We start from the raw sequence: 27,947 nt of genomic DNA on the forward strand, positions 1-27,947 counted from the left end.
TTAATAGAACTCCACTTTAAGTTAGGGAAAATTGGTTTCATTTTCTCTTCCTACCATTAATAGCTATTAGAGTTGAAAATAAGGCTTTAAACATATCATTAAAGTACACTTAAGTAACTTGCAATTGACAATTAACTCAGCATGGTAATACATTATCATAACATTTTCTTTTGATAGATTTGTCTCTTAAAATATACAACAAAAGACAAAGGATGCCTTTGTGTGTTCCATACTGAAGTTACTTCAGTTTTAATTGTCTGTATCCTGTGTATTTTATCAGTAAAATGTATTCTGCCGTTTCAGTTCGAAACCCAAGTATTTAGTGTTTGATAAGGGCAAGTTGTGATAGGTTGTGTTGAGGGGTGCCTGGGTTTGTTCCTTGGTTTGTTTCTGAATTCAGATTCATTTCAAGCAACATGTGGCTTTCATCTTTTATTAAAATTCTCTTCAGCAGAAGGCATGATAAGTTCTGGGAAACAACCTCTGATTACCAACATTTCAGCATACCATGCCATGTGTGTCTTTCAGGACAGTGGTAAAATACAGTTCTGCACTTAACCTGAAAGCACAGTGTGTCCTGTCTTTTAAGACATGGCACGGTGCCCAGTGACTGCCGCTTCCCAGAGCTGGATCTGAATGTTACTATGACAATAGCAACACCGATGACATTCCCTGTTCTTTGCAGAGCCAATGGGCACTGACCTTATCCTGTCAAAGCGTGTAAAAAGCAATGTGGGCAACACGGGCTTTGTGAAAATTGGACACATTTATCTAGGACGTTTCTTCACATTATCATATATGGAGTTGTGGAAGTGTAGCTAAAAGAGCTGCTGTGTTGTAAGTTTTTTGCCGTGAAGCTAGAAATGCAACAAAGGCAGCCGTGGTCTGAGCCAGTGTTTTCCTAACGCTTTAAAAGCAATGCCATCGGTGCCAGCCATGCAAAATCATGTCAGTTCTATGCCCCAGATCTTTTCCTCACCTGTTTTCTTGTAAATCCACTCTCAAACATATCAGTTTGAAAACAGTACATCTTAGGGCTCTCTAGCCCAGCACTCTCAGCAGTTTGTTTTATTTTGAACGCTTTCTGTCATGCTTAAATCTGCAGAACTTAAAGAAATCAAACTTTTTGCATGCATCCTTCTGAAGTCAGTAGCAGTGTGTAGCATTCAAGCATAGTACTTCCTATCTCCCTCTCTTCCCTTTCCTCTTCAATCATTTCTTGAAAATTCCTTCATAATAACCTTATCCAAACCATAAATATGAAAGTCAAATAAGCCCAAAGGAGATTTATCATCCTCTGACTCGGCACTCCTTTTATGATTAATAATGACATTGATTCCTTTAGAAATGAAACAAAAATTAATTTAAAGATTCTGATTGGTTTTAGTATTAGGTAAACTTAACATATTGAATGAGCGTAAAACAATTATCAGTCTTATTAACAAAATTAGCTACAGCAAATTTACCAGAAAGAAACTGTTGCTATTTAGCTTCCTAATTATGTCGGTATTCTTTGTGACCAAATGATATAATGAAAATAATTTGATCTACTGGTGCTGCATAGAGAATTTCCTAGGAGCAGCTGAATATCATAATCTATTTTGAACTTATGTTTTCCTTCTCTTCTTCTGTTTCAAAAAGTAGAGGTCAAGGGCTTCAAAGAACGTCTATGTGAAGTGAACTATGCTGGAAAGAATATGGAATAGATTCTTTACTATTGTAAAATATTAGATAACTCTTTCTTTGAGGCCAGAATCCCTTGACTTCTCCAACAGATTTGTGGTGTATGAACTGCAGGCTCAGGAAAAGCAAGGGCTGTCTTTTATTTATTTTGTATGGCATAGAGGCCAAGAACCAGTCTTTCAGTTCTTGCTGTTGCCTACAATTTCTTTGCATTGTGTCTCAGTGCCTCAGCTTAAACCAGGCAACTTTTTCTGTCCTGAGAGTTAATGCAGCAGAATTGTTGGATGCCCTCTAGTCACAGGAATTTAATCCCAGAAGGCCAGCCTAGAAGGCAGATAGGTTTTGGGTGGCTTTTATCAACTCTGAGTATCATGTGCTCGTGAGCGAGTGGTACCATGGAGTAGAAGCAATGAGAGTTGATGAAGCAATTGAAAGAAATCACTGATTGTCATGGAAGACTTCTCTTTGCTGGTATTGCTGTACCTGCATCCTAGCAAACATTTAAATGCTGGGGTCTCGGAGGACTTCCTTCCTACCAGATCTGTCCCACTCCCTGGCAGCATCCTGACTTTGTCAGGATATGACTCTTGTATTAAATATTCACATTTCTTTCTCTCATTTCCCATGCATCCCCTGCATCAGCATCAGTGGATGGCTTGGGTTCAGGCACATTTCCTAGTACAATGCCTCTAACTGCTGTTTGGGGAAAATGGTATCATTTGCTAGTAGGCTCTTTCCCTGTCTTCCTCTTTGTGTAGTTTTATGAACTGGAAATAAGAAGATGAAGATATTTTGGTACAGTAAAAAATCTTATATTGTAACATTGTCTTAGACTCTGACAATGAACTTCAACATGACCAGCTCTAATATTAAAGTACATTGAAGAAGTGAATGGGAATAGAAACTCCCTGAGTGCATCCCCTGGCTGCTTGATTAACTCCTAAGATGCTCCGAACTATGCAACTTGCTTTCTTGCCCAAACTACAACTTTCCATCTTTACTGTTTGTGTCCTCTGGGAAGCATTTTTACTTTTGTTTCATTATTTAAAGCAACCCTAATATTAATGATAGAACTGCTCTGCGTTAAAGCACTGTGCTACCAATCCACATCAGTGCATATATTTTGGCTAGGCTTTCTTCATAATTTATGTCCAATGGAGCATATGCTGACAAGAATTTGGGGATTTAACCATGTTTACTGCTGCTTGCAATAATTAGATCATTTCATCCTGAAACTACTAAACAAGTATAGCAAGGTGGGCCTCTGAGTGACTTAAATTTATATGATTCTTTATAACTGGTCAAACATAAAGAGCTTGAAATATGTTTTGTTGACTGTTCTTCCTGTAGCATCATCAGAAAACGTAAATGTTTTAGAATAAGATATGTGAGTGCCATCAGATAGACCAATGACAAGAACCAGCACTCAAAAATTGTGTCTGAATCACAGAGCTTGTCCAATCATGCTTGTATCTCTTGGCTGTGTAAAACTTCCTATGATATTTCTTGTCAGAGTTGTACATGAGCTGTGTTAGGCCCCAGAAGATGTTCCAAACATCAGGCGATCACAAATTGTTGACATTTTCAACACTTCTAAACATGACTGGAATAGAACGGGTTTTAAATGAGAAATCGAATCCACGCATGCTTTTGTTAACCTCTGGTTTGGCACATTTCAAACCACAACACACATTTCTATGTGCTGTTCCTTCAGCCCAACTGGCACCTGGATAAAAGTTTTTTTTCCAAGAAAAAGGCTCAAATGGCTCAAGAAATAAATATGTGGTGTGCATGCTTTCAGAGTGAGGAAAATCCAGAAACTTGAATAGACACCTAGACCAAATGCAGTATAGAAAGATGATTACTGGGGGGGAAAAAAAGTAAGAAAAGCTCATACATACATATTTCCTAAAATCTAGTATATTAAGTGGAAAACAGACATTTTTTTCTTAGTGATAGATTATGATAGAATCATAAGAAACAAATTCACACTCATGCAAACTCATGAGATTTTGTGGAGAGCAGCACTAAAAACTTCAATTTCTTGAACAGATAAACTGTAGAAACATTCAGTCCTTTGCTTTGTAAAGCATTTTCCAGTAGTCACTTGGTTTTATGTTTTCCTCTCACCTTCAGGTTCTGTCATCTAATGTTTGAAATCTCATCCAAAGAGGAAGGCTCTTAAATCCAGAATGGCTCCATCTGTCTTTTGATAGCACCAAAAGTTTTAGGTAGCAGAATCTGACCCTTAATATAGTTTATCTATATAAAGTTTATATTCCAAGGACACGATCACTGCGAGAGGTGATGCTTTCTATCTAAAAAAGTTCTGTAGTTGGGGGTGTGGAGAAGGATCATCAAGTAAAGCAAAAATCTGTTAACTTCACAGGGTGGGAAGAGCCAAGCTGGGTCAGATAAACCCAGTGTTGAGTCAGGCTGTTTTGAAAGGAGATGTGGACAATACTTTAAATTATTTATCTCCTACCGATTGGAGGGAAGAAAGAGTTTCCCATACAATTAAAGCATTAAGTTTGGGTCCTCCTTGGATTTACTGAATATTACTTGTTTCTTTCCTGAATTTGAAAATATTTACTCTTATTTTGACAGCTGTAGTAGCAGGTCATAGTAGCAGAATCATAGAAACATTAAGGTTGGGAAAGACCTCTAAGAAGGAGACAGTGTCAAAGGTTTACTAAAGTCTAGATAGACTACATCCACAGCCTTTCCCTCATTCATTAGGTGGGTCACCTAGTCATGTAAGGAGATGACACTGGTCAGGCAGGACCTGCTTTCATGAGCCCATGTTGGTTGGGCCTGATTCCTGCACATGCTGTTTGGTCACACTCAAGATGATCTCCATAACCTTCCCCAGTACTGAGGTCAGCCTGACAGGCCTGTAGTTCCCTGGATCCTCCTCCTGAACCTTCCTGTAGATGGGCATCATTTTGGCAAGTCTCCAGTTGTCTGGAATCTCTCCAGCTGACCAGGACTGGATGGTGGAAAGCAGCTTGGACAGCACTTCTGCCAGCTCCTCCAGTACTCTTGGATGAATCTCATCCTGCCCCATGGGCTTGTGACAGTGTAGATGGAGTAGCAGGTTGCTAACTGTTTTCTCCTGAGTTGTGGGGGGTTTATTCTGCTCCCTAATCATGTCTTCCAGCTCAAGGGGCTGAGTAACTTGAGGATACGTGTTCTGACTAAAGACAGAAGATTTCCTTCACCATATCTTATTCTTGATATCCTCCTCCATGTGTGGGAGGTGGACACTTGCTACAGTGCCCTTTTATGTGGGTTGGCTTGGAATGCCATTTCTGAAAGACAGATGTTCAATGGTGTAAGCTACAGATTTCAGAAAAGCCATCCAAAATCAAACAATCTGTAACATACACCATTGAATATCCTTGCATCAGGATATAGAGACTGCAAAAGAAGCCATTACTTGATCTTGCATCACTGATGCGAAGTGATTAAGAAAAACAGAGTTCCTGCATATGTTACTCCTGCACTTCATTTCTATTTTGTAGTCATTTCTACAAGTGAAATGCATTCAAATGCCAAAAATATGTAGCACTTCTGAAGATGATTGTTATTAATATTGTTCTGTTTAGGGGTTTTTTAGCTGTAAGCCTTTTTGAAGTGCCTAGTGAACAGCCAGAAGAGCAGCTTTGGAGGGGAAAGACAACTTTGAAATATACAGAGCAAGAGCTTTAATCTCAAGTTGTGACTGGCATCAAACAAAAGTGCAAAAAACTCCCTTTGTTCTTGAGCACAAAGGGTGTGTTTGTTGTTTGTTCAGGGTAAGTGAAAGGCCCGCATGAAGTCCTAGTGAAGATGTTTAATGAATCTGGCAGCCTCCAAGCTCTCTCTCCTACAGAGTAATCCTAACGACAGACCCATCACACATAATTTAACAGCATGTGATATGACAGTCTCTGCTCAGGAGAGACTTCGGAAGGGGAATACTTGTATTACTCAATGACACAAGCCCCTTAGGGTCAAAGTTGTAGAGCAAAGCTCGTGTTGGTGGTGGTCATACTTTTGTCTCAGAATTGATCTGTGTACTCAGGTATCTATTATTAAGCTTCCTAAAGATAGACTTCGAACTTGTGTTTAAAGTGGAGGGAATTGTGCTGCCATGATTATGTAGTGTGGGCGCCCTGGATTTTGGCAGTCTCAGCTTGTAGTAGAAGTCGAACTCAAGAATGTCTAAGAAAAGGGGTATGCTACCAAAACCAGGTCAAACAGGGACACAGGTGTAATAGAAAGAAGGGAGAAACAGCATTAATTAATGGTAGAATGATAATGAAAAAGACTATTACAAAATAGGAATTAGGTCATCTTAGGATTACCATATCTATATATGCCATCTTTTTATCGGTTCATCCTACTTGATCAGTAGAATGACTAAGAGACTTCAACATTCTTGTCCTTTCCATGGTCTGATGTTTATGTACCCAAATACTGTGGGTATTTGGCTGTTTGCTGCCAAATCTCATTAGTTTCTGAAGTAAGGACATTTTTTGTGGCTGGTAGCACGTGAAGTTGGTAGTTTTTGTGGTTTTGGTCTGAGCATTTATTGGCCATGAATGGGACGGAACGGACACAAATACTCAAGACCTGAGTGCTCTGTCAGGAGTGCATTGCTCTTCTTTCAGGAAAATCTGTTTTTAGTTCTGCATCTGCTGCATGCATAATTCTGACCAATTCACTTTTCTAAGTCAAATTCTTCTATAAAATGGGCATAATCTTCTTTGCCCGCTTTGGGACAAAGTATGAAGGAGAACACAACCGCTCTAGAGCCTGTGAAGAAGAAACTACTGTGCTCTTGAAGAACAGTACCTTGTTTATTCTTTTACTCCTGTTTTCTCATGACATAAATCAAATTTTATCCCCATTGCTGGACACAAATACAAAATGCATTTGTACTGTAAACATCAGCCACTCCAGGGACAGCTGAGGAGCTGAGCATTACCTGCTGTTGCATTTGATCCCCATGCCAATTGCCAAGCAGAGCCTTAGCAAGCCATCACACATCAGGTCTGATGACCGGGATTCAATTTCAGTGCCAAAACGACACTGATACCCTGGAACACAATACCCTGCCCCTTTCTAAGAGCTTCTCTGCCTGGTATCACAGTTTGAAATAATTCCTTGTTCTCTTGAATTGCAAGAATATTGTAAGATCTATCTAAAATAGCAATCCTTGTTTCCCTCCCTACTTCCCCCACTCCTTATCAAGTCAGACGTCCAAAATCAAGTGCCTGTGTACTCTGCTGACAAGCACAAGGGGATTAGGGAGTGACGGGTTTAACAAAACTGGCTCAAGGTTTTGTAAAATGCATCTTGGAGCTTGAGCTCCGAACGAGCCATAAAATTCCTCCCACGAGGTCGAAGTGAGGTTTCTGCAAGACAGGATCAGAACTTAATAATGCTTTTTTAGTTTATTTTAGTTTGTTTTTTTTTCTTGCTTTCCAAAAAGTACTACCAAAAAAAAAAGATCTGATTTTTGAAGATGCTGCAAGACTAACAATGACTTAATACAATCGTTGTGTAAAAATCACAAATGTGTTTTACCACCAGCAAAAAGATCTGATTTCTGGGCTGCACACAAACCATTTGGGGCAATTAGCATGTAATTTAATTTGCATTAATCAGCACAAGGTCAGCAAGAAATTAACTTTGGGTGTAGATTTTACATATAACAGCATATGAGAAGAAGGGAGGAACTTCTTTTACAGGGTGCTAATTTAGAGTTAAGTGCACTCAGCAAATTTTGCAGGATCTGGCCTTGCAAAAGACATAAATGATGTGGATTTGAGAACACCGAAAGTACAAAATGATGTGGAGATTTACCAAGCATTTAATGTTGCAATATGTAAATGCTTTAACAGATTTCTTGGCACTTGTAAAGATCAGAGCGCAGGTTTTGCTGAAGGTTTTGCTAGCACTGAAGAGCTCCGTGCAGCTGAATGTGGATAGGATCTGACAAGACTGCGAGCACTGACCATGCTTTGTGCCAAACAATCCAAGATGATTGTCCCAAAAGCATGGACCAGTTTTAGAAACAAGTGCACGTAGTGCAGCACAGCACTCTTTGAAATAGAACACGATTGCCAAGCCTGCACCTGTTATGACCAAATATTCTTGAGGAAGAAGGATTTTTGAACAAGACAGACTTGAAGACCTCTCATCCAGTTATGGATGGACATACTAGATTGACAGTAGTCACCTGTACTTCTTGTGTATTCAAAAAGAGCTCTCTGGTGAGAGGAACTGGGAATAGTATGGGATAAATCTGGCTTTTTCTGTAGATTGTAAAGGGAACCAAAGGTGAGTACACTCTTCAGCTTCTCCATTAAGTGACCAAAGTTTAGCAGGATTTATCAGGCCAGAGTACATCTGAAGAAACCAGCTGTACAAAGAGTTTGGATATGCAAAGCGTGGTCTCCTTGGGATTCATCATAAGGATCCAATTTGTACACATTTGTGAGCAGGGGTCATATTTTTATCAGATAACTTAGTTTAGCTTGTACCTTCCTCCCTCTGTAGCTTAGGATAAACATACATCTTCCACTGAAGCATTCAAGCTGGAAGGTAGATGCAGTCTAACTTCCACAGGAAAGAGCTGTTTGCAAATGGATATATGCTGCCTCTTACACTGTCTCTATTAGTGTAGCAATTTTGGGTTTTAGCAGTGTTTTTCCTGGATAGGTAGTTCACTACTGAAAAATAGGTATTTCATTTTAAACTTATACGTCAAGCTAATAAAAACAACTTCAAACTTGATATCTTTCTCTTCAAAGCCTTACACTCTGATGTTTTAAAGGAATCATTTAGACTAGAACCTCAGTTTGGCCAGGTTTTACATCAGAGAGTTTCAAATGCCTCCATATTCAGGGTGCTCTCACAGAGTCCGATTATTTCTTCCTCCTCACAAATTAACATTCTAATTCTGAAGCATAGACTTTATGACTGTGGATCTAGAGACAAAAATCACTAAAAATCACTAATTATTTTTGCACAAAATTGTCAAGTGTTGGATGACATGACAAAGGTCAAAAGATGTACTCTATAGTAAACCTAAATGAAGATTTTTATTCCAACTCTTTCTTTTTAATCAATAGACTTCTTTTTTTTTTTTTAATAGACTTTTGAAGAAAAAAAGAAGCGAAAAGGAGAAGAGCGTCTTCTGTATAGAAAATATTAGGCAGAGAATTTAAAGTATGAAAGAAGTGACATGATTTTTTTTTATCATGCAACAAAGTTAGTTACGGAAGGTAAAAGTTGCAGAAACAAGTGTTTATACTTATTCATTTATAAAGTAATGGAAAATATATTGTAGCTATTAGTTTTATTTTTACGGCAACTATGTAGAAATCAATCTATTATTTTCTTCCCTTCTGAGAGTATGTAAAAGGAAATAAGAAAATACTCCTTTCTTCAAAGTCTAGCACAGTATTGTTGGATGAGGAGTTCTCAACCAGTATTTGCAACGAAAGATCACTTTTGTGATCTAATTTCCCTTACATACAGGACAACGCTACATTAGCTACTTTTCAGCCAACTTAATGAATGAGTTGACCCAATAAGCCTACATTTCATGTAAGACAGTGTAGGAGTAAGGTCAATTTCTCACATCACATTCATCACTACAGGATCTCTTGTAGATGTGTCCACACATCTAGACATCAGATCCAAGAAATTAAACCTCTACTTCATTTTCACTTGTGCATCAGTTTATGTTGAACACTGTTCTCTCTCCCAATACTTTGTTTTTAAATAGCCACAGTCATCCTCAGTGCTGGATATATTTTATGGAGGTTTGAAACACTTCCTCCACACAAAGCACTGTAAGGTCATTTTAAAATAGGCACAATAGAATTGTTAAATGTGGTTTTATTTCTAGGTGTAATTTAAGAAGATGAATAGCTATTAAATTCTCAGCTGTAATTATAATCATCATTCTCATTCCTTCATGCATGTGCACATACACAGCTTATACATCTGTATATATTGTGGAAGCTCACTTTCTTCAATTTTTCTTGCTCATAAGAAAACAAGGTCTTTGATTTTTCACACGGCACATCTAAAAGTGATGATCCTGGCATTACTACAAGCCTGAAACATAGATATTCCTGTTTAGACAAAGCAGGTTCTACTGATATCTCAAATGAATGTTAAAGCAGAAAATAAATGATTCTGTAAGCATCTGTGTTCATTCTCTCTGCCATCTTTTTTCTCTTTCTCTCAGATCTGCTGCTCTGTTGCTTTCTCTGTTTCTCTTTGCTCTTTTGATCAGCTTTCTCCTCCTTCCCTTTAGTTGCTGGCCAGATGTTCTTATGACATGTAGAGCTTTCCAAATAAATTATTTGCTTTGTAGAGTAGCCATGTCTGCAATCACAACCTGGCCAGTTGTAAGTTGTTTCAAGTGATGTATTGTCTTAAAAAAATACACTGATGTGCATTTCTGTGTTCAACTCTGTGATTTGCACAAGCTGCAAATTTTGTCCCTCCTTTGTCAAGGGTGGCGGAAGCACCAGAGCGGATCATTTAAGTAAATAGAGAATGTTGTTCCTTCTGTGCCCCTGTCTTCCAGATGCTGAGATGCTCTGAGTCAGCACTGTTGAATGCTAGGGGGAGGCAGCACACACCTTTTCAAACAGAGATAGTGGATACCAGTCTTGCTTTTGCTTTAAATACGAAACTTTTTATTTTCCTGCTGCCCAAATATTAATCTTCAGCATTTATTCAACATTTTGAACTTCTGTGTTTTCTGTCTGTGATATTTTATTTTCATGATGCTCCTCGGATGCTGCCAGGTGGAAAAAGTAAGGCAAGAAAAAACCTCATGCATCATCCAGACTGACTGACCTGCATTTTGTAGGTTTATAAGTAATTGCTACCCCCATGACTCAGATAGGAAAGCTAGGCATATCATCTAAAAGATCTGCCAAAGCAGACAAAAGAAGATGCTGGCAAATGCTAGACTGTTTTCATTGCACGCCTAAAACAACAATAATAATAATAATAAAACCCAACTATGATTTGCTGCATCTTTACTGCAGGAGCTTGAAAATAATTTTCCTTTTCCTGTGGACAGAGATGGCACCTCCAGATACCATGGGCATAATTAACACATTCAATGCATACAGTTAGTATCTGTCCAAAAGACAGCATGATGTGCTTGCATGCACCTGCCCCTAAAACTGATCAATATGTTTAACTATGACATTGTATTAAGATACATAGTGGTGAGAAGATACCTAGTGGTGAGAAATGGTGCCTCTGTATCTTTTGTTATTACATCTTATAGCAGTAAAGAAGCTTATCCATCTGTGTGTACATGCAGACTACAACTAGCAAGTGTAGGACTGTCCATGTGGCTGTTGATCTCCTAATAAACTGTAAATTCCTCTTGGACCAAATTTTATCTCCCATATACAGCTAAGATAAGATGATACAAACAGCAAAATAATAATAATAATAATAATAAATAATCAGAAGAAGAAACTGAGACAAACACATAATTTGTTCTAGATAAAAAACAAATAAAAACCTCAAGAAGAGAAGAGGGGAAGCTTCTTAATGTGACATGGCCAATGGAGTTGAAGCCCATTTCTTGCTATTCACATTCGCTGGCAAAGTTTTTGGAGTGCTCTGGTTTCAGCAACAGTGGATCTTGTGTTCAGCCATTTCTATTAATCTAAGAGCTGCTCATTTTGTTAGGAGATTTTAGGAGGAAATGGATAAACAAATCGACTGCACATTGGAATGATCCTACACATTCCATTTCTGAAGCTGAGGCAGACTTCCTTTCTCCTTCAGATTTCACTTGGCTGTAGCATATAGGTCTTCAAACTCAAAAGTGCCAAAAGTCAAACCATTAGCTCCTGCTTGAATGCTATAGACACCCTGAAGGCAGGTTGCATCCACATCTGCATTTGCCAGATGTGCTCAGGGTATCAGGGTGGTCGCAGCTTCCTGGGTCCTGCCTGATGCTGCTGAAGCAGAAACATGGGATTTCTCACCTCAGCTTTCAGCATGTAGGTTGGCTTCATCTTGCCCCACATATATATATCTAAAAGTTAGGTATCTAATCCCATGGGAGTCAATGGAGATGCTGTTTAGTACAACAAATTTATCTGCACCAACAATAGAAAAACCCTGTATGACTAGCTTAGGCTAATTGCTCAGCATCAAAGGTGGGATTTAACTGTCAAAAACAGTAAAATGCTATCAGATTAAAAAAGCAGCTTTTCACACCTATACGAAACAACAATTTGACCATAAATAACCATACAGAACATCAGATAACTGGGACATAGACTCCTCTTGTGGGGAGAAGACACATTTTAAATATTTGTGTGACTCTCAATAACACACTGTTTTAAATAGCTGTTAATGTTCTGTGCATTTATTGTCATACTGCTTTATGCAGTTCATTGGATTTTTCCATTGTAAAGATGGAGATGTGAGTAAGAGGTTAATTGACTTGCACAAGATTTGATAAGGGGACGTGGTAAAATGGGAAAATGAATCAAGGCTTTCTATTACTCTAATGACTGCATTCATAATTTTCAGGCTGTTGTCCTAGACACTTGTCCACCATTTTTCTGTCATGAAATGTAGTTCGTTGCTGCTAGAACTACTGCTCACTTAGTATAGCAAAGAACTATTGTGTTTTGGACTTCTGAACATTCTACAGAAGAAGCAGAGAGCAGAAGACGGATTTTTAATTGATATAAATCACTCATGCGGCTACTGGTTGCTATGGAAGTTTTAACCATTTTCCCCTCTGTAAATGATTGGTATTCCCGTGCTCTTTCAAGGTTTTGCAACCCCACACAATTATTTGAACAAACTCAAAGACCGTATGAAGAAGGATTGGGTTTACCTTAAACACAGGACAACAAAACTATTAAACTTCTAAGGCCCACCACTGTACGTAATTTGTGTATAACATTCTGCAAAATATACATATCAGTTACGAATCTACAATCAATTTTATTGTTAAATGTTGTATTTAAACTCCACAGCTGGACTTTCATCTTGAAAGAAGCCAGATAGCCCTGTGCATCTGGTTTAATCTTCCCTTAAGCCATATTATTTTAAAGGCACTCCTGCTTAGTTATATCTTACAATTGAAAAATAATACTCATATTCCCTCTCATCTTCAGCAGCTGTGATCCCTCTGCAGATGTTGCTCTGTCAGACATTTCATTATGTGTGATAGAAAACATGGGTTCTTTTTGTCTGTCTGTAGCCACTTTGTGGGTTTTATTTTCTTTTCCTTTATTTATTCCTTTGGTCACAGATGAGTCCTTCCTTAGTACTTCACTTTATTTCCTATTGCTGCTGCTTTGCCTTCTTTCTAAGTACAGAAACGATGGAGAACTTGCAACTGTGCAGAGCTGCCCAACAGAAGCCCATTGATTCCCCACCAAAGGGCTCTGTGGAAGCCATTCTACTTCAGCCTGAAAAGAAATCTTTGTCCCTGCAGCCGGTAGTGCCTTAAGATGCCGATACTTGCCATATTTTTGGAAAACTGTAGCAGTTTATCAGACTGTTTGACACTTCCCATTCAGCTGTATATTCTTGAGCATTCTCTCGTGTTTGCTTCCTCTTCTACATCAGCCTTATGAGTGTGAGGCTGGTCAGGAACAGCCTGGGCCTCGTGGTGAGGCATGCTGGGTGAAAGTCATTTGGAGGCAAACGGTGAAGGAGGAGAAATCTGGAGTGCCGATGGCTATACTTGAAAATGGTAGTAGTGGATTTAGCATTTGGGGCTAAATGGAGGAGGTATGGAATTTGTCATGCTGGTTTAGTATTTTCCTGGCTGTACTCCAGGACTGTTCAGATATTTTTAGTATGAAGTACAAGCAATGTTGTCTCAGTTGACCTTGGAGCATGACATTGAACATGGCATTGGTTTGAATTGCTAATCATTAAAATGATAATTCATATTTTTTTATTACAAGAGAAACTAGAATCCTGGCCATGTTTTGCAGATGAAAAGCAAAGCAAACAGAAACCTGCCTTCTCTTGACTTGTAATCCTTCATGATATTCATGTTTCTTAAACTACTGTCTTCATCTCTTCATACATCATTAAAAGTAGTTATGCCTAGCTTTGTTTTTGTCACTTGTCTTTTGGTCATCTGACAAATATTATACCAAAATGACAGAAATTAATCCCAGGGTCTCACAGTGCTAAATGAGAAGCTTAGAACAAAAGGATGGTTTCTGCTGCAAAAAAAATTTATGACCTTAATAGACGTTTATAGCTGTTATCTGGAAGGCAAGAAGTTGCTACCAGTATATTTATGCCAGCGATTTCTCCCTCTTTGCCTCCGTTCCCAGAGTAAAGTTTACCAGAAAGATCAAGCCTCTAAATGCCAAGTTCTGTTCAGCAGATAGAAGCAGTAACACAACATCAGGATATCACAGTAAGATATTTTAAGACACTAATGTATAATGAAGGAAGGAGAGTTAGATCAACCATAGATATAGCTAAAAGTGTATGAAAGTTTGGATTCAAGTTTTCAAGTCCAAATTTATTTCAAGCTTAGTATCTTTTACTCCTAGTGGTCTTTTTGAGTAGCTTTAATTTTTGGAGATTGTGTTCATTGAGTCTTATATTTGCCAACGTGAACAGGACATCAGAGAAAATGAGAACCGTTGTTAAGATGCGTTTTACTGCCTCAGTGGTGCAGAAAAGCGTTTGGCTGAAAAAAGCATCAAGGTCTTGTTGACATTTTCTGTCTATTAAATAAGCACCAACTCAAGTACTTGATGTAGATTCAAAACAAACAGAAACACAGACACAGAAAGAAAAAGGAAAAAAAAAAGAAGAAAAAGGAAAAAACAATCCTTCTAGCATGCTTAAAGATTCACCAATCAGCAGCAGAGCTGAAACCAAGATGTGAATATAAGCCTCTCTTTGACTGCCCTGGCAACTGAGAAGTCCACAACCAATTTCTAAATCACATGGCAGATCTCCCAATTAATGCCCAAAAGGCTGTTTCTTGAAATCAGAGTCACGCTATAGTTCCTTTCATACATCGGAAGTGAGTAAATCAGTGAATAATGCAACCCCCTTCCTGTCTGCCAGAACTCTGCCAAACCAAGCACGTGGAGCTGGGTTCAAGCAAACTGTTACTTGTTAAAGTAACGTAAAGGATTTGTGTTTTGGAGGGGTTAAAATTGCTCAGATAAAGGGAAAACTTACAGAAGATCCGCAGGTGCCTACATGAATACTCCCCAGTCTCTCTGATGCGAGCTGGCAGGTCCCATAAAGCCACTCAGCCTTGAACAGGGAAGGGAAGGGAAGGAGGCAGGGAGCAAGAGCTCCAGCTGTGACTCCAAAGCCCCAGAAAGAGCCTCTAACCCAATTCCCTTCGAGTGCACAAGCCTCGCGAACTGCAGCATCTGTTTGCCACTGTATTCACCGAGTTCACAGGGCAAACAAAAGATCCATATCAAGCATGCATCCTTCCAGGGGGGGAAATCCTTCCTTCCTTCATCCATATATTTGCCTTTCTTTTCTTTCCGTTATTTTTTTTTTTTCAGGAGAGGTGAGGGAGGGGGGGGTTGTCACTAATTATTTTTTTTTATAGTAATTAAGAGAGCTAACACCAGCTAGGCTGGAGTGAACGCAAACAAGACCCCTATAGGCAGCACAGTGCATTAATGTAAAATATGCCCAGACAACATAACTTGTCAGAGAGGATTATTTCTGCTTAGTGAATCTGCAGGGGCCCCTTTGCTCCACCACTCAGCGTCTGCCTAGAGAGAGAAAGAGTAGCCATTAGTGAGTAGCTACTGTGGCATTGATGTTTGAGCGCACTTCTGAACTGGCTTTTGTTGAGAATATCGGTGCAGAAAGCATGCGCTGTCCCAAATCCGCTGTTACTATGAGAAATGAGGAGCTGCTTTTAAGGTATGTTGTCTCCTTTGTTTTAACGCGTGCTTTCGAGTTGCCTGGGCCCGCTGCAACTATATCCGTGCTGGGTATTAAGTAGTTTCCCTATTTAAAGGAAAAGACAGGCATTGCTGCGTGCAGGGAGCGTTTCCATGAGTTAGAACCGCACATTTCATGTATGACGACAAATGTACGGAGAGGGCAAGGAGGGAAAATATAATATTTATGTATCTTTTTTTTTTTTTTTTTTCTTTTTCCCTTAAATGAAAGGTGGTATTTCTTTTATCACCTCCTTTGCAATATTTCTGCCTGCTTCATTATTATGCACTGGGCATGGAATAAGCATGGAAAAAGCTCAGGGAGACTCCATATTAGAGCTAGTGCCCTAAATACCACTTTAATTTTCACTTACCCTATGTAAATAGTTATTAATGCTCTACCTCGTCCTCTCCACTTGAAGATGTTTTAAAAATACGTAAATACTTCTGCATGTGGGATTATACATATATTCTTTATGCTCCCAGGTTTAGCGGGGGGCCAGCACCGAGTTCTCTTTTCAGAGACACACACAAACACACAGACACACACACAGACACACACACACACACAAAATTATGCTGGAATTGGCACCCTGCTTTGAAAAATGTAGTCTTTTGTTTATTTGCTAGCAGACATCATAGCACTGAATACATCTTTTGGTCTGACAATGGGACAGCTGAACAATGGTGCTGTCAAACTAGCTTAATGTATGTCTGGCGATGGGGTGTTTTTGTTGTGTTTTTTCTTTCCTTTTCTCAGCCCCTTTTACATTTCCCTTAATCTTTCTGTGTATGCAGTATAATATGAAGTCTACTGCCTAATTTGTGAAGGTTGTTTCATCTGAGATCCGCTGCTAATAGTGCAGGGAGGGGGAGGTTTGCGTCTTACAATTATGTCCATGGCATTAAGTTGGAGATTTATTGGTACCATCCTCTCCTTTAACTGTGAAGAGAAAACTTATTGATTCTGAAAGCTTACAATACTGCTGTCAATCTGGCGAATGCATAGTTGCCAAATGTGCCCTTGCATGATTTTATGCCCGATCATATCAACTTTAACTGCTGTTTTGAAGATACTGCTTCTAATTTTGTTTAGGTAATGAAAATGCAATAAAAATGATAAATCAGATCTCAAAGTGGGAGCCTATGCTACTTTCCATTTTTATAATCCAGCTATTAGCATATGTTAGAATTTTTAAGGTCAGGCAGAATAATTTACCTGAATGATTCCTATTCATATCCCAAAATCTAACAAATTATTCATATGACATTTCGTGAATTATCTATCTATTTTGACAGCCATAGTTTAGCATCTGAACACTTAACAGTTTTTGTTTTGCATCTGGAAAAATGTTCACAGACATTATGCATTAGGAAAATAAACTGTTACAAAGCTCTTCAAAAATTTGGAGTCTTTACTTGGACAGCAGCCTGTGTCTTAAATGAAATGAATTGTCATCAGTCTCATGGAGTTTCTGAAGCTGTATAAAGCCTTTAAATAGTTTGCATGTTAAGTAAATCCATCACTTTCAGTATAATTGTAGTCTTTACTTCCGAGAGAACAGGTAGATGGTTGTCAGTGGGGTTTATTTTTTGCTTGGGTCAATTAATCTTAAGGGCTTTGTGATTTTTTTTTTTAACCTGGATTCTAGTGCATGATTTATACAGGGTCAGGACCCCTTAATTTAAAACAAAACAAAACATTAAAGATTTATTGGTACGGATCAAAACTTTCTAAGCATGTATTTTCAACAGCAGTGTTTTATGGGGAGACTCTGAGTGTTTGTTATGCTTCTTTGCATTTTTTCTATTGTTGTCTCATCTCCTTCCCTTGTGTGTTGAGATGGTATAAATCAATAGGAAAGAGTTTACATGAATAATAAGGTAATATCGCATAAAATACGCCTGAAGCATAGAGGTTATGGATTATCAGGTGGTGCCTGCATACTGTGTGCTGTGCATAAACATGAAGAGTGCACGGATTGTGTTTAATACAACGGGACCATGCAGTAATTCACTTTCTTGGGAGAACTTCTTTGGAGCCAAACATTAACTAGTTCACAACTGCTCTCCACTGCCAGCACCGGGTGCGTTGTGTTTTACCAAGTTATCCGCCCGCAGTTTGTGCTCTCTGGCAGCTGATGCCCTTTGTGCCGGGAAGCCCAGTGAGCAGCTCGCTCCGCTGACATGGAAATTCCCCTTTGGTGACTGCCCAGAGTAGGGTGGGTGCCACATCTGTAGCAGACACCCAGAGACACCTGGGCAGCGCTCACCCCCCACTTACAAGGACTATTCAATACTAAAACTCTTTCCCAAGCGCTCTTCTCACAGGTGAGTTCATACTAAACTTACGGTAGCTCCTATGTTTTCAGATTAAATGCTGCATAAAATCCATACAATGAAGATTTTTTTGTCTTAGATTGCCAATTACTTTGTATTTTTCCAAAGGTGTTTTCTGACATTCCATTCACATCAAAGACTAATTTTTGAATTAGTCTGTGTGAATCCTGCTACCAAAAAAAAAAAAAAAAAAAAAAGGAAAAAAAAAAAAGAAAAATCTATGAATATTTACTGAAATACTGCTTTTTCAGCCATAACAATTATTATTAACATCAAAGTGAAGCAAGTCTGTAACATACGCTATTTCTTAGCATGCCTGAACAAAATTGTTGGCTTTTGAGAGACTGTATAGGTTTAGAGCTCTCATGCATTAACATCACAGGTGTCCTCAACGTTACCTATGCTAAATCTCGCCCATTCACAAAGCAATGTGGTGCCTAGCAGTTGTCAAACTTGGCAACATCTGTTTCCATAACAGTGCTAAGAGAGCTAATACAGAGACTCTGCATGAGTTGTTATTTGTTCTTGCAATGACCAGGAGTAATGCCAAAAAGAAATACTGTCCTTGGTTGTATCTGGTAGAGCAAGGTGCTAACCTGGGACTTGGCTTTCCATTCTGGGAATGGAACTGAAAGATATTTATTTATTAGGCTGGAATCTTTGTCCATATTTTTTCCAGATTCACCAAGCACAATCTGTAACATCAACATGTTAATATTCTCTTTGTTAAATGAGAATAAAACTGAAGTGTTTCTGTTATCAAATTTAAGTATATAAGATTGCAAACTATACCTTTGGGGCTGAAAAACAAAGGAGAGCATTCAATTAATATTCATATCTAGAAGTTTTACTGCAAGTGTAGATTGTGCTTGAATACTTAAGAAGTCATTCAGAAGTGAATCAATACTAATTATTGTAATCAGGAGGGTTAATTAGCTGAAGATGCTGCTGATGGAAAGTTCACTGCTTACAGCCCTGAAAACACCTAAGTTGATGAAATCTGAAAGCAAGATGTCGAGGAGGACTTTGTATAGAAAGAAAGGCTTGGCTTTCCTTTGACAGTTGTTCCAAAGGGGAAGCGTGCCTTTTACTTTGTCTTTTGCATATTTATTTGGGGAGTATTAGAAGATGCAACTAAATCTGTCTTGATATTTTGTGGTAGTTTCTCATTAAATGCAAGTACCATTTTGGATAACCTGTACTGTCTCCGCAGCATTCATTTGCAGATTACCATAAATTAATATGGATAATCTTATGCATTTGAAATCTTGTTCCAGCACTGTTATGGAAGGCAATTATTTTTATTTTATTTTGCCATTTATGTGCACGCATGGGATCCTTCCATGTTCTGTGTACATAAATTGCACATGCTCTCTATCTAACATGCAGGTATACATCAGTGTGTACGCACAACACATGCACATGTGCACACAAGTTTAAACATTTGTTTATTGTGACTGTTTATTTCTATAATCCTCTTCCCCTAGAAGTTAGTTTTCATCTGCAAAAAATTATTCAACTACACATAATTCAGGGATGAGCTATTGAACAAGTAGTTCATGAAATTTAAGTCAGATTATAAGGGATAAAAGCTGAAAACAAACAACAGAAGAAAATCATTATCTTTTCCCTTAATTAGAGCACTTGTGTTTCTTAAAGTGAGCATTACTGAATTCAGGAACATCTAACTATATCAAATCACGTCTCACAGGTGAATTGTGGCAAGGTTTTTTCTCTAATGATGGCTAGTTTTTTTGTGTTGTATTTTTTCCCTCTAGTTACATCTACTAGGGTTATAACCAAGATGAATGTCTGGACATTTATCTGAGCACATTGTAAAAAAATAAAATAAAATCTCTCTCTTTCACACACACGCTCATGTAAACTCCCTGATGTAAAGTGATGTTTTTAGAAGAAAGAAATTCTGTTTCAAAACATATTCTTCTTCACTCTCTAATACATTAGAGATTATCATGTGCAGGTGCTATTTGTCTTTGCAACTGCTTCCCTATGACTGTTTTACTGCTTCCAACACGTTTACTTGTATGTCAGCCATATAAAAAGGAACTGAAAATGGCAGCTGTTGAGAAAGCATGTCGCCATGCCTGGAATGACATGCATTATCAGGGCAGCAGGAGTTGCTGGCTCCACAGCCCATTCCGACTTGATCTGCTGAATGATTGGCTGCCTGGGATAGTGATGAATCGCTGGAGTTTATGAAACAGGACTGCTGGCATCCTCACAGAGGAAACAAAAACTGGATTTTTCCTCTAACTCTCATGTCATGGCAAAAACACAGCTTTTCTGTTGTTGTTTTGCTTTTGTGTTATTTCACCCTGCAGCGGAAGCAAATGCAGCAATTAAACTCACTTTAATACTGGTCTTGGCAAGTTAATGCTGCGCTGAAGATTAACTCTCTTTCTGAGATGGATAAAGGCAGTGAATGTCTAAGTAAGAATTTTCCCAAATTTAGGGTGAATCTTGATCTGGACCCTAATTTTTTCATCTCTCATTCCAATCTTGAGACTTACATACCCTAAGTACTAATGAGCTCAAGCAGGATGCAGAATGGATTTTAGCTGCTCTTACAACTTTATTCTCTCTGCTCTGCTAAAGAGCAGTGACCATTTCATGGGCTAATATCACACAGATGCATCTTCAGGCTTTCTCAACTAATGGCCAAATTAACATTGCTGGAAAGCATTGGCTCTCAAATTTGCACTCAGTTTCTAGGTGGTTCATGAAATTATATTATGCATTAAGACCACATTACTGGATTAGGCTCTTAAGAGTCAGTACTTGTAGGAAACTATTGTGGTCTGTAAACCTGCACCAGTGCATCAAGGATGACACAGTGTGGATCACAAGCTGCCCTGTAAAATGCAACCAAGTAAAAATAAACCTTGTATTTCAATTAAAGCAGCCAAAATTGTGCTTGGGAGTGGGAAACAGAAAGGATTACTTGCTTGTCTGTCTATGCAGCAAACTTGGTACTAGCGTGCTAGCCTATGTCCCTCATTCTGGTAGAATAAATTAATTTTAGGTCAATTCTCTGATTCAAAGGAATAGGATTACCAAAAAAATTGCTTAGGAAGTTTTAAATACGGCACTTATATGAAGATAATGCTTTCTGCTGTTACATTAGAGAGGGCTTTTCCCGAGCCTTACGCTTTGCTGCCTAAGCTTTTCTCCTCGAGTTCTAAAAAGCAATTTGCATGCTTGCATTCACTATTAGACTTTTTCACCTTCCTCCAAATAATTCAGCAGTGGCTGCTGCTAGGCTCTGGATGCCAGAGAGGCTGAATCTCTTCCGTTATTTAAAGCACAACCTTCTTGATGTCCCTGCAATGATTCTGAAACAGAGGAGGGCAAACTTTTACTGAACGGAAAGTGGTGGCATCGGGAACTGTTGCATGTGCCTTTGGGTGCACAAGGGGGAAACACTGTCCTTGCTTCCGAGTTCCCATGGCAGCAAATCAGCAGGTCATCTTTGAGAGCAGCCTTTGAGGATGCCAGACAACAGTCTGTCACGAGGAGGAAAACGGAGCAGAGAGCTGGAGGGGAAAAAATTATAGGAAATCAGAGAGGGAACGTGGGAATTTGCTATCCCTTTTAGACAAATAGAGCAGAGAAGAGAAAAGCAAGGGCACCCTGACGTGGATCATCTGGAAATTGAACCTTGCAAGTGTAGATAGCTGTGGATGATGCGATGGCTGTGCTATGGATTGAATTTAAGATTCAAATCCTGCACCTGCTCTCCCTGGAAGCTGCAGGTCAGTATCTAAAGAATTGAGGCCCTCTAGAAAAGAAACGGTGAATTATCAGAAAACTTAAATTCTCAGAGACTCTATTTTCAACAATCCCTTGGTTTCATTTTCTTTTTCTTCTGCCTAAAAAATTATCTATTTTCAGTTAAAATGCGAGGAAGAAGCTCACTCTAAAGCTTGAAAATTTGCCTGCATCATTTCAGCCCACATTTAATTTTAATGAGAGAGTTATATAACCTCCTTTAAAAATAACAAAACACTAACAGAACTGCATTGGCAACATCAGGTGTTCTGCAGAACTGCTCAGATGAATCATATGGAGATCTGCCTGTGAACGTCTGATGAACATACATTTAACTTAGTTAACCCCCACGCCTGAATGTAGCGATCCAAAGTGACCAAATTTTTTTCTGATGAGTTGTTTTCACAAAAGGATACCAAAATAGTTGCCAGCCTTAGGGCCTCATGGCTAATCATTTCTGTGTTATTTAATGTATTCAAAAGTTCCATATGAATTATTGTGACTATACAAAAGTGAAATATTTTATTTTAAAAACTGAGCTAGCTGGTTTTTAATGTCTTGCTTCAGAACGGGAGCCAGTGTTCCTATTTGTTGTACTGAGCCTGAAATCTCTGAAATTGTTAAGAGCATCCCATTTAACAGGCAGCTCTGGGAGAAATAAACATTTGACTTTATAAATGTTCCTTTGGGAGAGAGAACTCAGGGAAAAAGAAATCGGAATCGGTGATTTTGAACCTGTTAAATATCGTGGTCTGGATTCAGTCTTTGACTTCAGAATGTCCCCAAGCCACTGGTTGCTGGAAGATAGAAAGGATGACAGTACACTTGCCCTACTCATTCTCTTTCTCTGCGCATCCATTACAAGCTATTATCAGTGACAGGGCATGGACTAGGTGGACCTTCTGATCTGACCTATGTGGCAATTCTCACAATGTAGGTTTAGGGAAAAAATAAAATACAAACAGGCACAGTGCAGTTTTCTGCACGTCTAAATGCATTACAGTTGCTGTAGGAGCCTTTTCTTTCTTTCCTTCATGTCTGATTTAATGGATTCTGTCTGCAGGAAATAACAATGTCAAACAAAGCTAGTTACTTTACATATTATCAGAGTGATTGTTTGTTATTTCTGAGGACCAAGATGTATGCTAGGCACTTCACTAACAAATGAAAAAAGACCTTAAAGATGTTGCAAATTGAGTGTAAGGCGAGGGCCAATTGTTGGCAGTGAAAAGGAAAGAAAAACACGTGGCAGCAGTGAATGGGAAGGAAGACAGAGGTTAATGTTATGAAGATCCTGCAGTTACTCAAAGGTGCATGGCAGTAGGTTAATTTAGATCCTGTAATAAACTCCACAAATTTGTTTCCATTTGGTTTTTAAAAAGGAGTCTAATTCTGGCTTCCTGTCTCTTTCAATGTCCCTTATCCATCCTCTTGCCTTGCTGCTGCCATATCGTAATTTTACAACTGCCTTTGCCCATTGCTTTGGGAATTGCTTCCCCTCGCACTAACTCCAGATCCAGCACTTACCTGTACCCAGCCCATACCACCCTCTTCCCCTGTCTCTCCCACAGCAACCAGCCCCCATGCTGGACAAAAACCTTCAGGAATTTCAAATTGATAATAAAATGGGGGAGTTTTTATTGTCTCCTAGTAGTTGTCACAGTGGGTTTGGGCTAAGATAAGAGATGTCTGGTTATGGTGGGCTTTTCCCCTGCCCAGTGAAGGCACTTGTGAGAATGGAGCTTCACACATATGAGCACCAGATGTGTGATCCCTCCCATCTTGTCATACAAGCTTATGCTTCTTCACCTGAAGATACTACAAAAGGCAAATCCAATCATATGAAGTCTCCGTTATAGGTTGCTCTTCTAGAGTTGTATGGGTTCCTTTTACTAAAGTACCCATTATTTAGTAGGAAATCAGATTTGCCCAGAGCATGCAGAACCCTTTTTTCTTTACTGGTTGAGTTGTAGTTGGTGCTGGAATCAGTGAGTGGCAATATAGTTCATAAAATATAAAATAAAATTAAAAAAAAAAAAAAAAAGGAGGAAAAGGGGAAAAGGGAACAGGAAAAAGAAAAAAAAAAAAGAATAAAGAAAAAGTCAATGCCTGTTGCCAAGTTTGTGAGAGGACTGGGTTGGTCCTGTGTACCTATGCACAAGGCACTACACAAAGGCAACACCTACAGATCAAAAGCAATGCTCTTCAAAAGAGTTGTAAACAAACAACAAGAAGGTGAGCCTGGGTCCTAGATATTTAGATTGCCATGGAGAGCCCAGCTGGAACACATGAGACTGACCAGATGCTCAGCACCAGCCCTAAGCAGGATTTGACTCCATTAGTCATAAGTGACCGTCCCAAGTATTTGAATCCTGTTAGCAAAGTTGGGTGTTCCACCAAAGCTTTGTAAAAGCCCTCAGTAGTCTAAAGTGTCCGCCTCGTGCCACAAAACCTTGCCTAATTCTTTCACGAAGATTGAGTTATTACCTGTGAAATGGAATAAAGGCCTCATACCCTGAGCGTGATGAAATAACCCCTACAGTGGTATAAAATAGAAAGGAAAAAAAAAAAAAAAATGAGTAGGAAGTTTTACTATAGCAACCAAGTTTACATAATATCAGTATGCTTCAAGTGAAAGCTCTAGAAATGCTTAATTTGAGGTACCTTTTTCCAGGGCTAATTTTAAATGACGTTTATTTCTGAAAATTACTGATTAGCTGCTACTGAGTAGCCCATTGGTTCCTCCTCAATAGCAACTAAGATTTCAGTACTCAAAATTCATTGATCAGTTCTAGCTAATAATTTAATTTTCTTTTAAAAGGCTTTTGGTTATGTGCAAACTGTTTTGTATCTCAAAGCATGATGAAGGGAAATATGTTATGTGGGTTGTTTTTTTTTTTTGTTTCAGGAGAAATCATAAAGCAAATAAAAATTCCTTACTGAGAGGTTAAAGGTTTATAAAGCAAAACTTTATTCCAATGTCAGACTTAACTGTTAAAGATGGACTTGTTACAAATAATCAAAATACTTGCAAAGGGTAAAATTGTACAGAATTGGGTCCATTACTTTGGCTGCTCAAGGAATTTTACTGCTTTTCACATTAATTGCTTACTGCTTTCACACAACTGTGCAGCTCTGCACAGATGCTTTGTTCAATTCGTGTTTTGCTTTTCTTTCCACTGCCTTTCTTGAACCTCCAGAAGTGAAGCCCATAGACTTCCTGGCTCACTGATAGGCAGGCAGGCTCATTTCCTATCACAAAAACAAGATGCTCTATTTTCTTCTATTAGCCACACTCCTTCCCAGCTCATGGCTTACCCAGGAGGTATTTCTTTGATAGATAGCAAACACCTGATTTGCACTGGTACTGGTACTGGCAGTGGTACTATCTGGACCAGATTTCCTTTTCCACTTGCATTAGTGCAAGATCTTGAGTGATTCCACCAGAGTAATTTGAGCCTGCTCCGAATTTGCACTACCGCTGCTGAGATCTGATTCTGCCTCCTCTCCTAGAAACTTGCTTTGATGCCAGAGATAAGCTGAATCCAGAGCATGTTCATTGGCTTAGGGGAGAATAAAGCAGAGGATTTGAACTCTCTTCGTGCTGCCTTGCAGGCTTGGTGGAGAGTGAAGTCACTCGGAAACTTTCCCTTGAAGTGATTCCAAAAGTAGCATTTCCTTGGTGCAACACTGGGGGGCAAGTTGATTAAAAGAATGGCAATTAAGGAATGAGTGAGAAGCAGGGTTTGGAGAGGTGAGCACTACGCTGGATTTGGCTGTGGTATATGGAAGGCAAAGGATGAGAACGGTGGCGGTGATGTCAGAGTGAAATCATATACTGAGTGATCCGACAAGTCCTTTGTCTTTCTCCAGCCCTACCTCTATTGCGTGGGTTTCTTTTTGAAGAGGTGTTCATTTTCAAAGGCTGAATTGTTTGGAGAATTGCATCTAACATTATCAGTTTGAAAAGCCTTTTAAATGGTGACTAATCTGCAAATGGGAGGTAGAACTGCTCTATCTGCTTTGTTAGATACATGGAGAAACTGAGGCACAGAGAGTGCAACCGTGGAACAGATGGGGTCTGGGCCTCTGAAATGAGGGCAGGTTGGGGAGGAGGCATTTGTAACTGGAATGGAGTTAAATTCCCCAAACTGCTGATTGCAAATTCCAGGTTCCTTCCTTAAAATGACCATATGCTCCACTAGCTGAAAATGCTTAATATCAGTGGACAATGGTTGCACAGCAATAATGAAGCTCCTCTAAGCTCTTGTTTACCTCTATTGTCTGATATATACTGTGAAAATTAGTGCAGCTTCATTTGCTATTACCCTTCTTCATTTCCCTCTGTACTGTAGTAATAGACCAAAGCTTCAATTTTTTTTTACCTCAGCAGTGTTCCTTCATTTTCAATAAAAGTTGCTATTTTGCACACTAGTGCCCATCAGGAATGTGGCAATACCATTACAGATAACAGAGCCAACGTGCAGATTTTTGTTGTTGATTTATTTCTCCATGTTTGAGACTTAATTCATACATAGGCACTACGTAATTTATGTTTGAGAACCATATAATCTGAATGTAGTTTCTTCCTATAAGCTTTCCTTGGGTCTTATCTAAGTATCTTTTATAGGCTGGGTTTCTTTTTGCATTTGACCCTGTTCCTGCCTCTAACTTTTAAATGGCAAAAGCAAATGTGCTTTGAAAAGTGTGTTACACTGTAGTTGTTAAATAAAGCAATAACCTATGCACTTGTAATGCTTTCTCTATGACCTACTTACATACTACTTCACCCTCCTTATAGTATGATTAAAAGCTGCTTTGAATCCACTATTCCCTCAAGGGATTTGAGGCTAGAATTTAACAAACTGCTGAGAAGGCTTAAGTCAGTAAGAGGGCTTCCCTACAGCTCCTTCCAGCTAATTCACATGTAATTAAAAGGAAAATAAATATTTCAAAAGAACATACGTTCTAATGAAGCATTTTTAAGCACTTACACCTTGTGAAATGGGGCAGATTTATAAAGATCTCACTATCTCATGGTCAGATTTCTAACAAAATGCTTCCCCCCTCCCCATCCTTTCCATCCTATGACTTTTCAGCCAGCAGCGGTGGGAATGCAGACCTTGAAAGTGGCTGGGGAGAGTGACGTCTCTCAGATGTAGCACCAGCAAAGCGATGGAGAGGTACGGATCCAGCCACGCGGGGTGAAGGGAGGGAGGAGACTTCTTACAGGAATATCTTCATCCTCACAGAGCTGTCTGCATTTCTCCCGAGCTAAAACCTGCCTCTTCTGCAGTGGCAAGATTTTGAAATTGAAAGTTAATCCAACTCTGCTCTGGGCTGGATTAACCACCATGGAGGCCTCAGATCAAAACCCAGGTGGCTGCATCCAGCTGGAGAGAGCTGTGCTGGTTTCTCCTTTTATTTCCACTTTGCACTTATTTTTTTATCCTCTCTTTAGGCCCACGCTCTGGCGGATGGCTGGTGGAGAGGAATTGCGATCAATGGAGTAAAGGAGAGGCATAGCTTTGCTTTGTGTTTCTCTACAGAGATGTTTAGGTGCCACGGTGCTGAGGACAGTATGCAAACATATAGAACAGAGCAGATTAATAACACCATAGATATCTGTGCAGGACTGCAGCTGTCCTACAGGGATTATGCTGAGGGCCAAGCGAACCTTTTCTTTCTTTAGACTTGCAAAGTAGGCAAAAATTTTAGCAGCCTGAGGGGTTTTTCTTCCTTTTAACTGTTTAAAATGGAAAAGTACCTTGAAGAGTGCAATAAACCGGACTCTGAAAACTCACCTACTCTGTATTTTTATCATGAAATCGATGGTGGTCAAAATTTAACTAAAACTTGGTGCGATTTATAGCATATTCATGCATTGGCCTGCCTTAATTTTATTCTGAAATACTACTTGAAAAGTTTAAGTGTAGTAGTGCTTAATCAGTGTTTGTTGCTTTTTTCGAGTGCTGATTATCTGGAACAAATGGAATTATGAAACGTGGAGAGAGGTTCAGAATGAGAAGCAAATACAATGCAGATAAACATTTTGTCTGTCTAGACTGCTCAGATCTTTCAGTAATCTTTGCAAATATGTTAATATTCTTTCGCCTGGAGCTGCTATGTACTGAAGCAAGAAGGTTTTGGAGAGGCAGAGGAAAATTTATACAGATT

The 27,947-nt window shown here is 39.0% G+C and overlaps 1 protein-coding gene and 1 long non-coding RNA gene across 7 annotated transcripts in view; both read left to right on the forward strand.

The window, feature by feature from the left end:
* Positions 1–27,947, forward strand: part of CELF2 (CUGBP Elav-like family member 2) — a 370,306-nt gene that overhangs the window by 103,899 nt on the left and 238,460 nt on the right. The window contains exon 1 of one of the 6 annotated variants that reach the window (XM_010719640.4): positions 15,454–15,621. The exons of 3 other annotated variants lie outside the window; for them this stretch is intronic. In XM_010719640.4, the coding sequence (XP_010717942.1) occupies positions 15,515–15,621 (107 nt within the window). In that variant the 5' untranslated portion in view covers positions 15,454–15,514. Of the gene's footprint in view, positions 1–15,453; positions 15,622–27,947 lie in introns of those variants that run through there. 2 more of the 6 variants (XM_010719703.4, XM_010719765.4) reach the window with 2 other exon arrangements.
* LOC146545189 (uncharacterized) lies at positions 15,628–27,908 on the forward strand. Its single transcript, XR_014880894.1, has 3 exons — positions 15,628–17,972; positions 26,870–26,953; positions 27,232–27,908. It is a non-coding gene; the product is annotated as an uncharacterized LOC146545189 (long non-coding RNA).

The sequence above is a fragment of the Meleagris gallopavo genome, chromosome 1 (assembly GCF_905368555.1).
Source record: "Meleagris gallopavo chromosome 1, MGAL_WU_HG_1.1, whole genome shotgun sequence".
Lineage (NCBI taxonomy): Eukaryota > Metazoa > Chordata > Aves > Galliformes > Phasianidae > Meleagris > Meleagris gallopavo.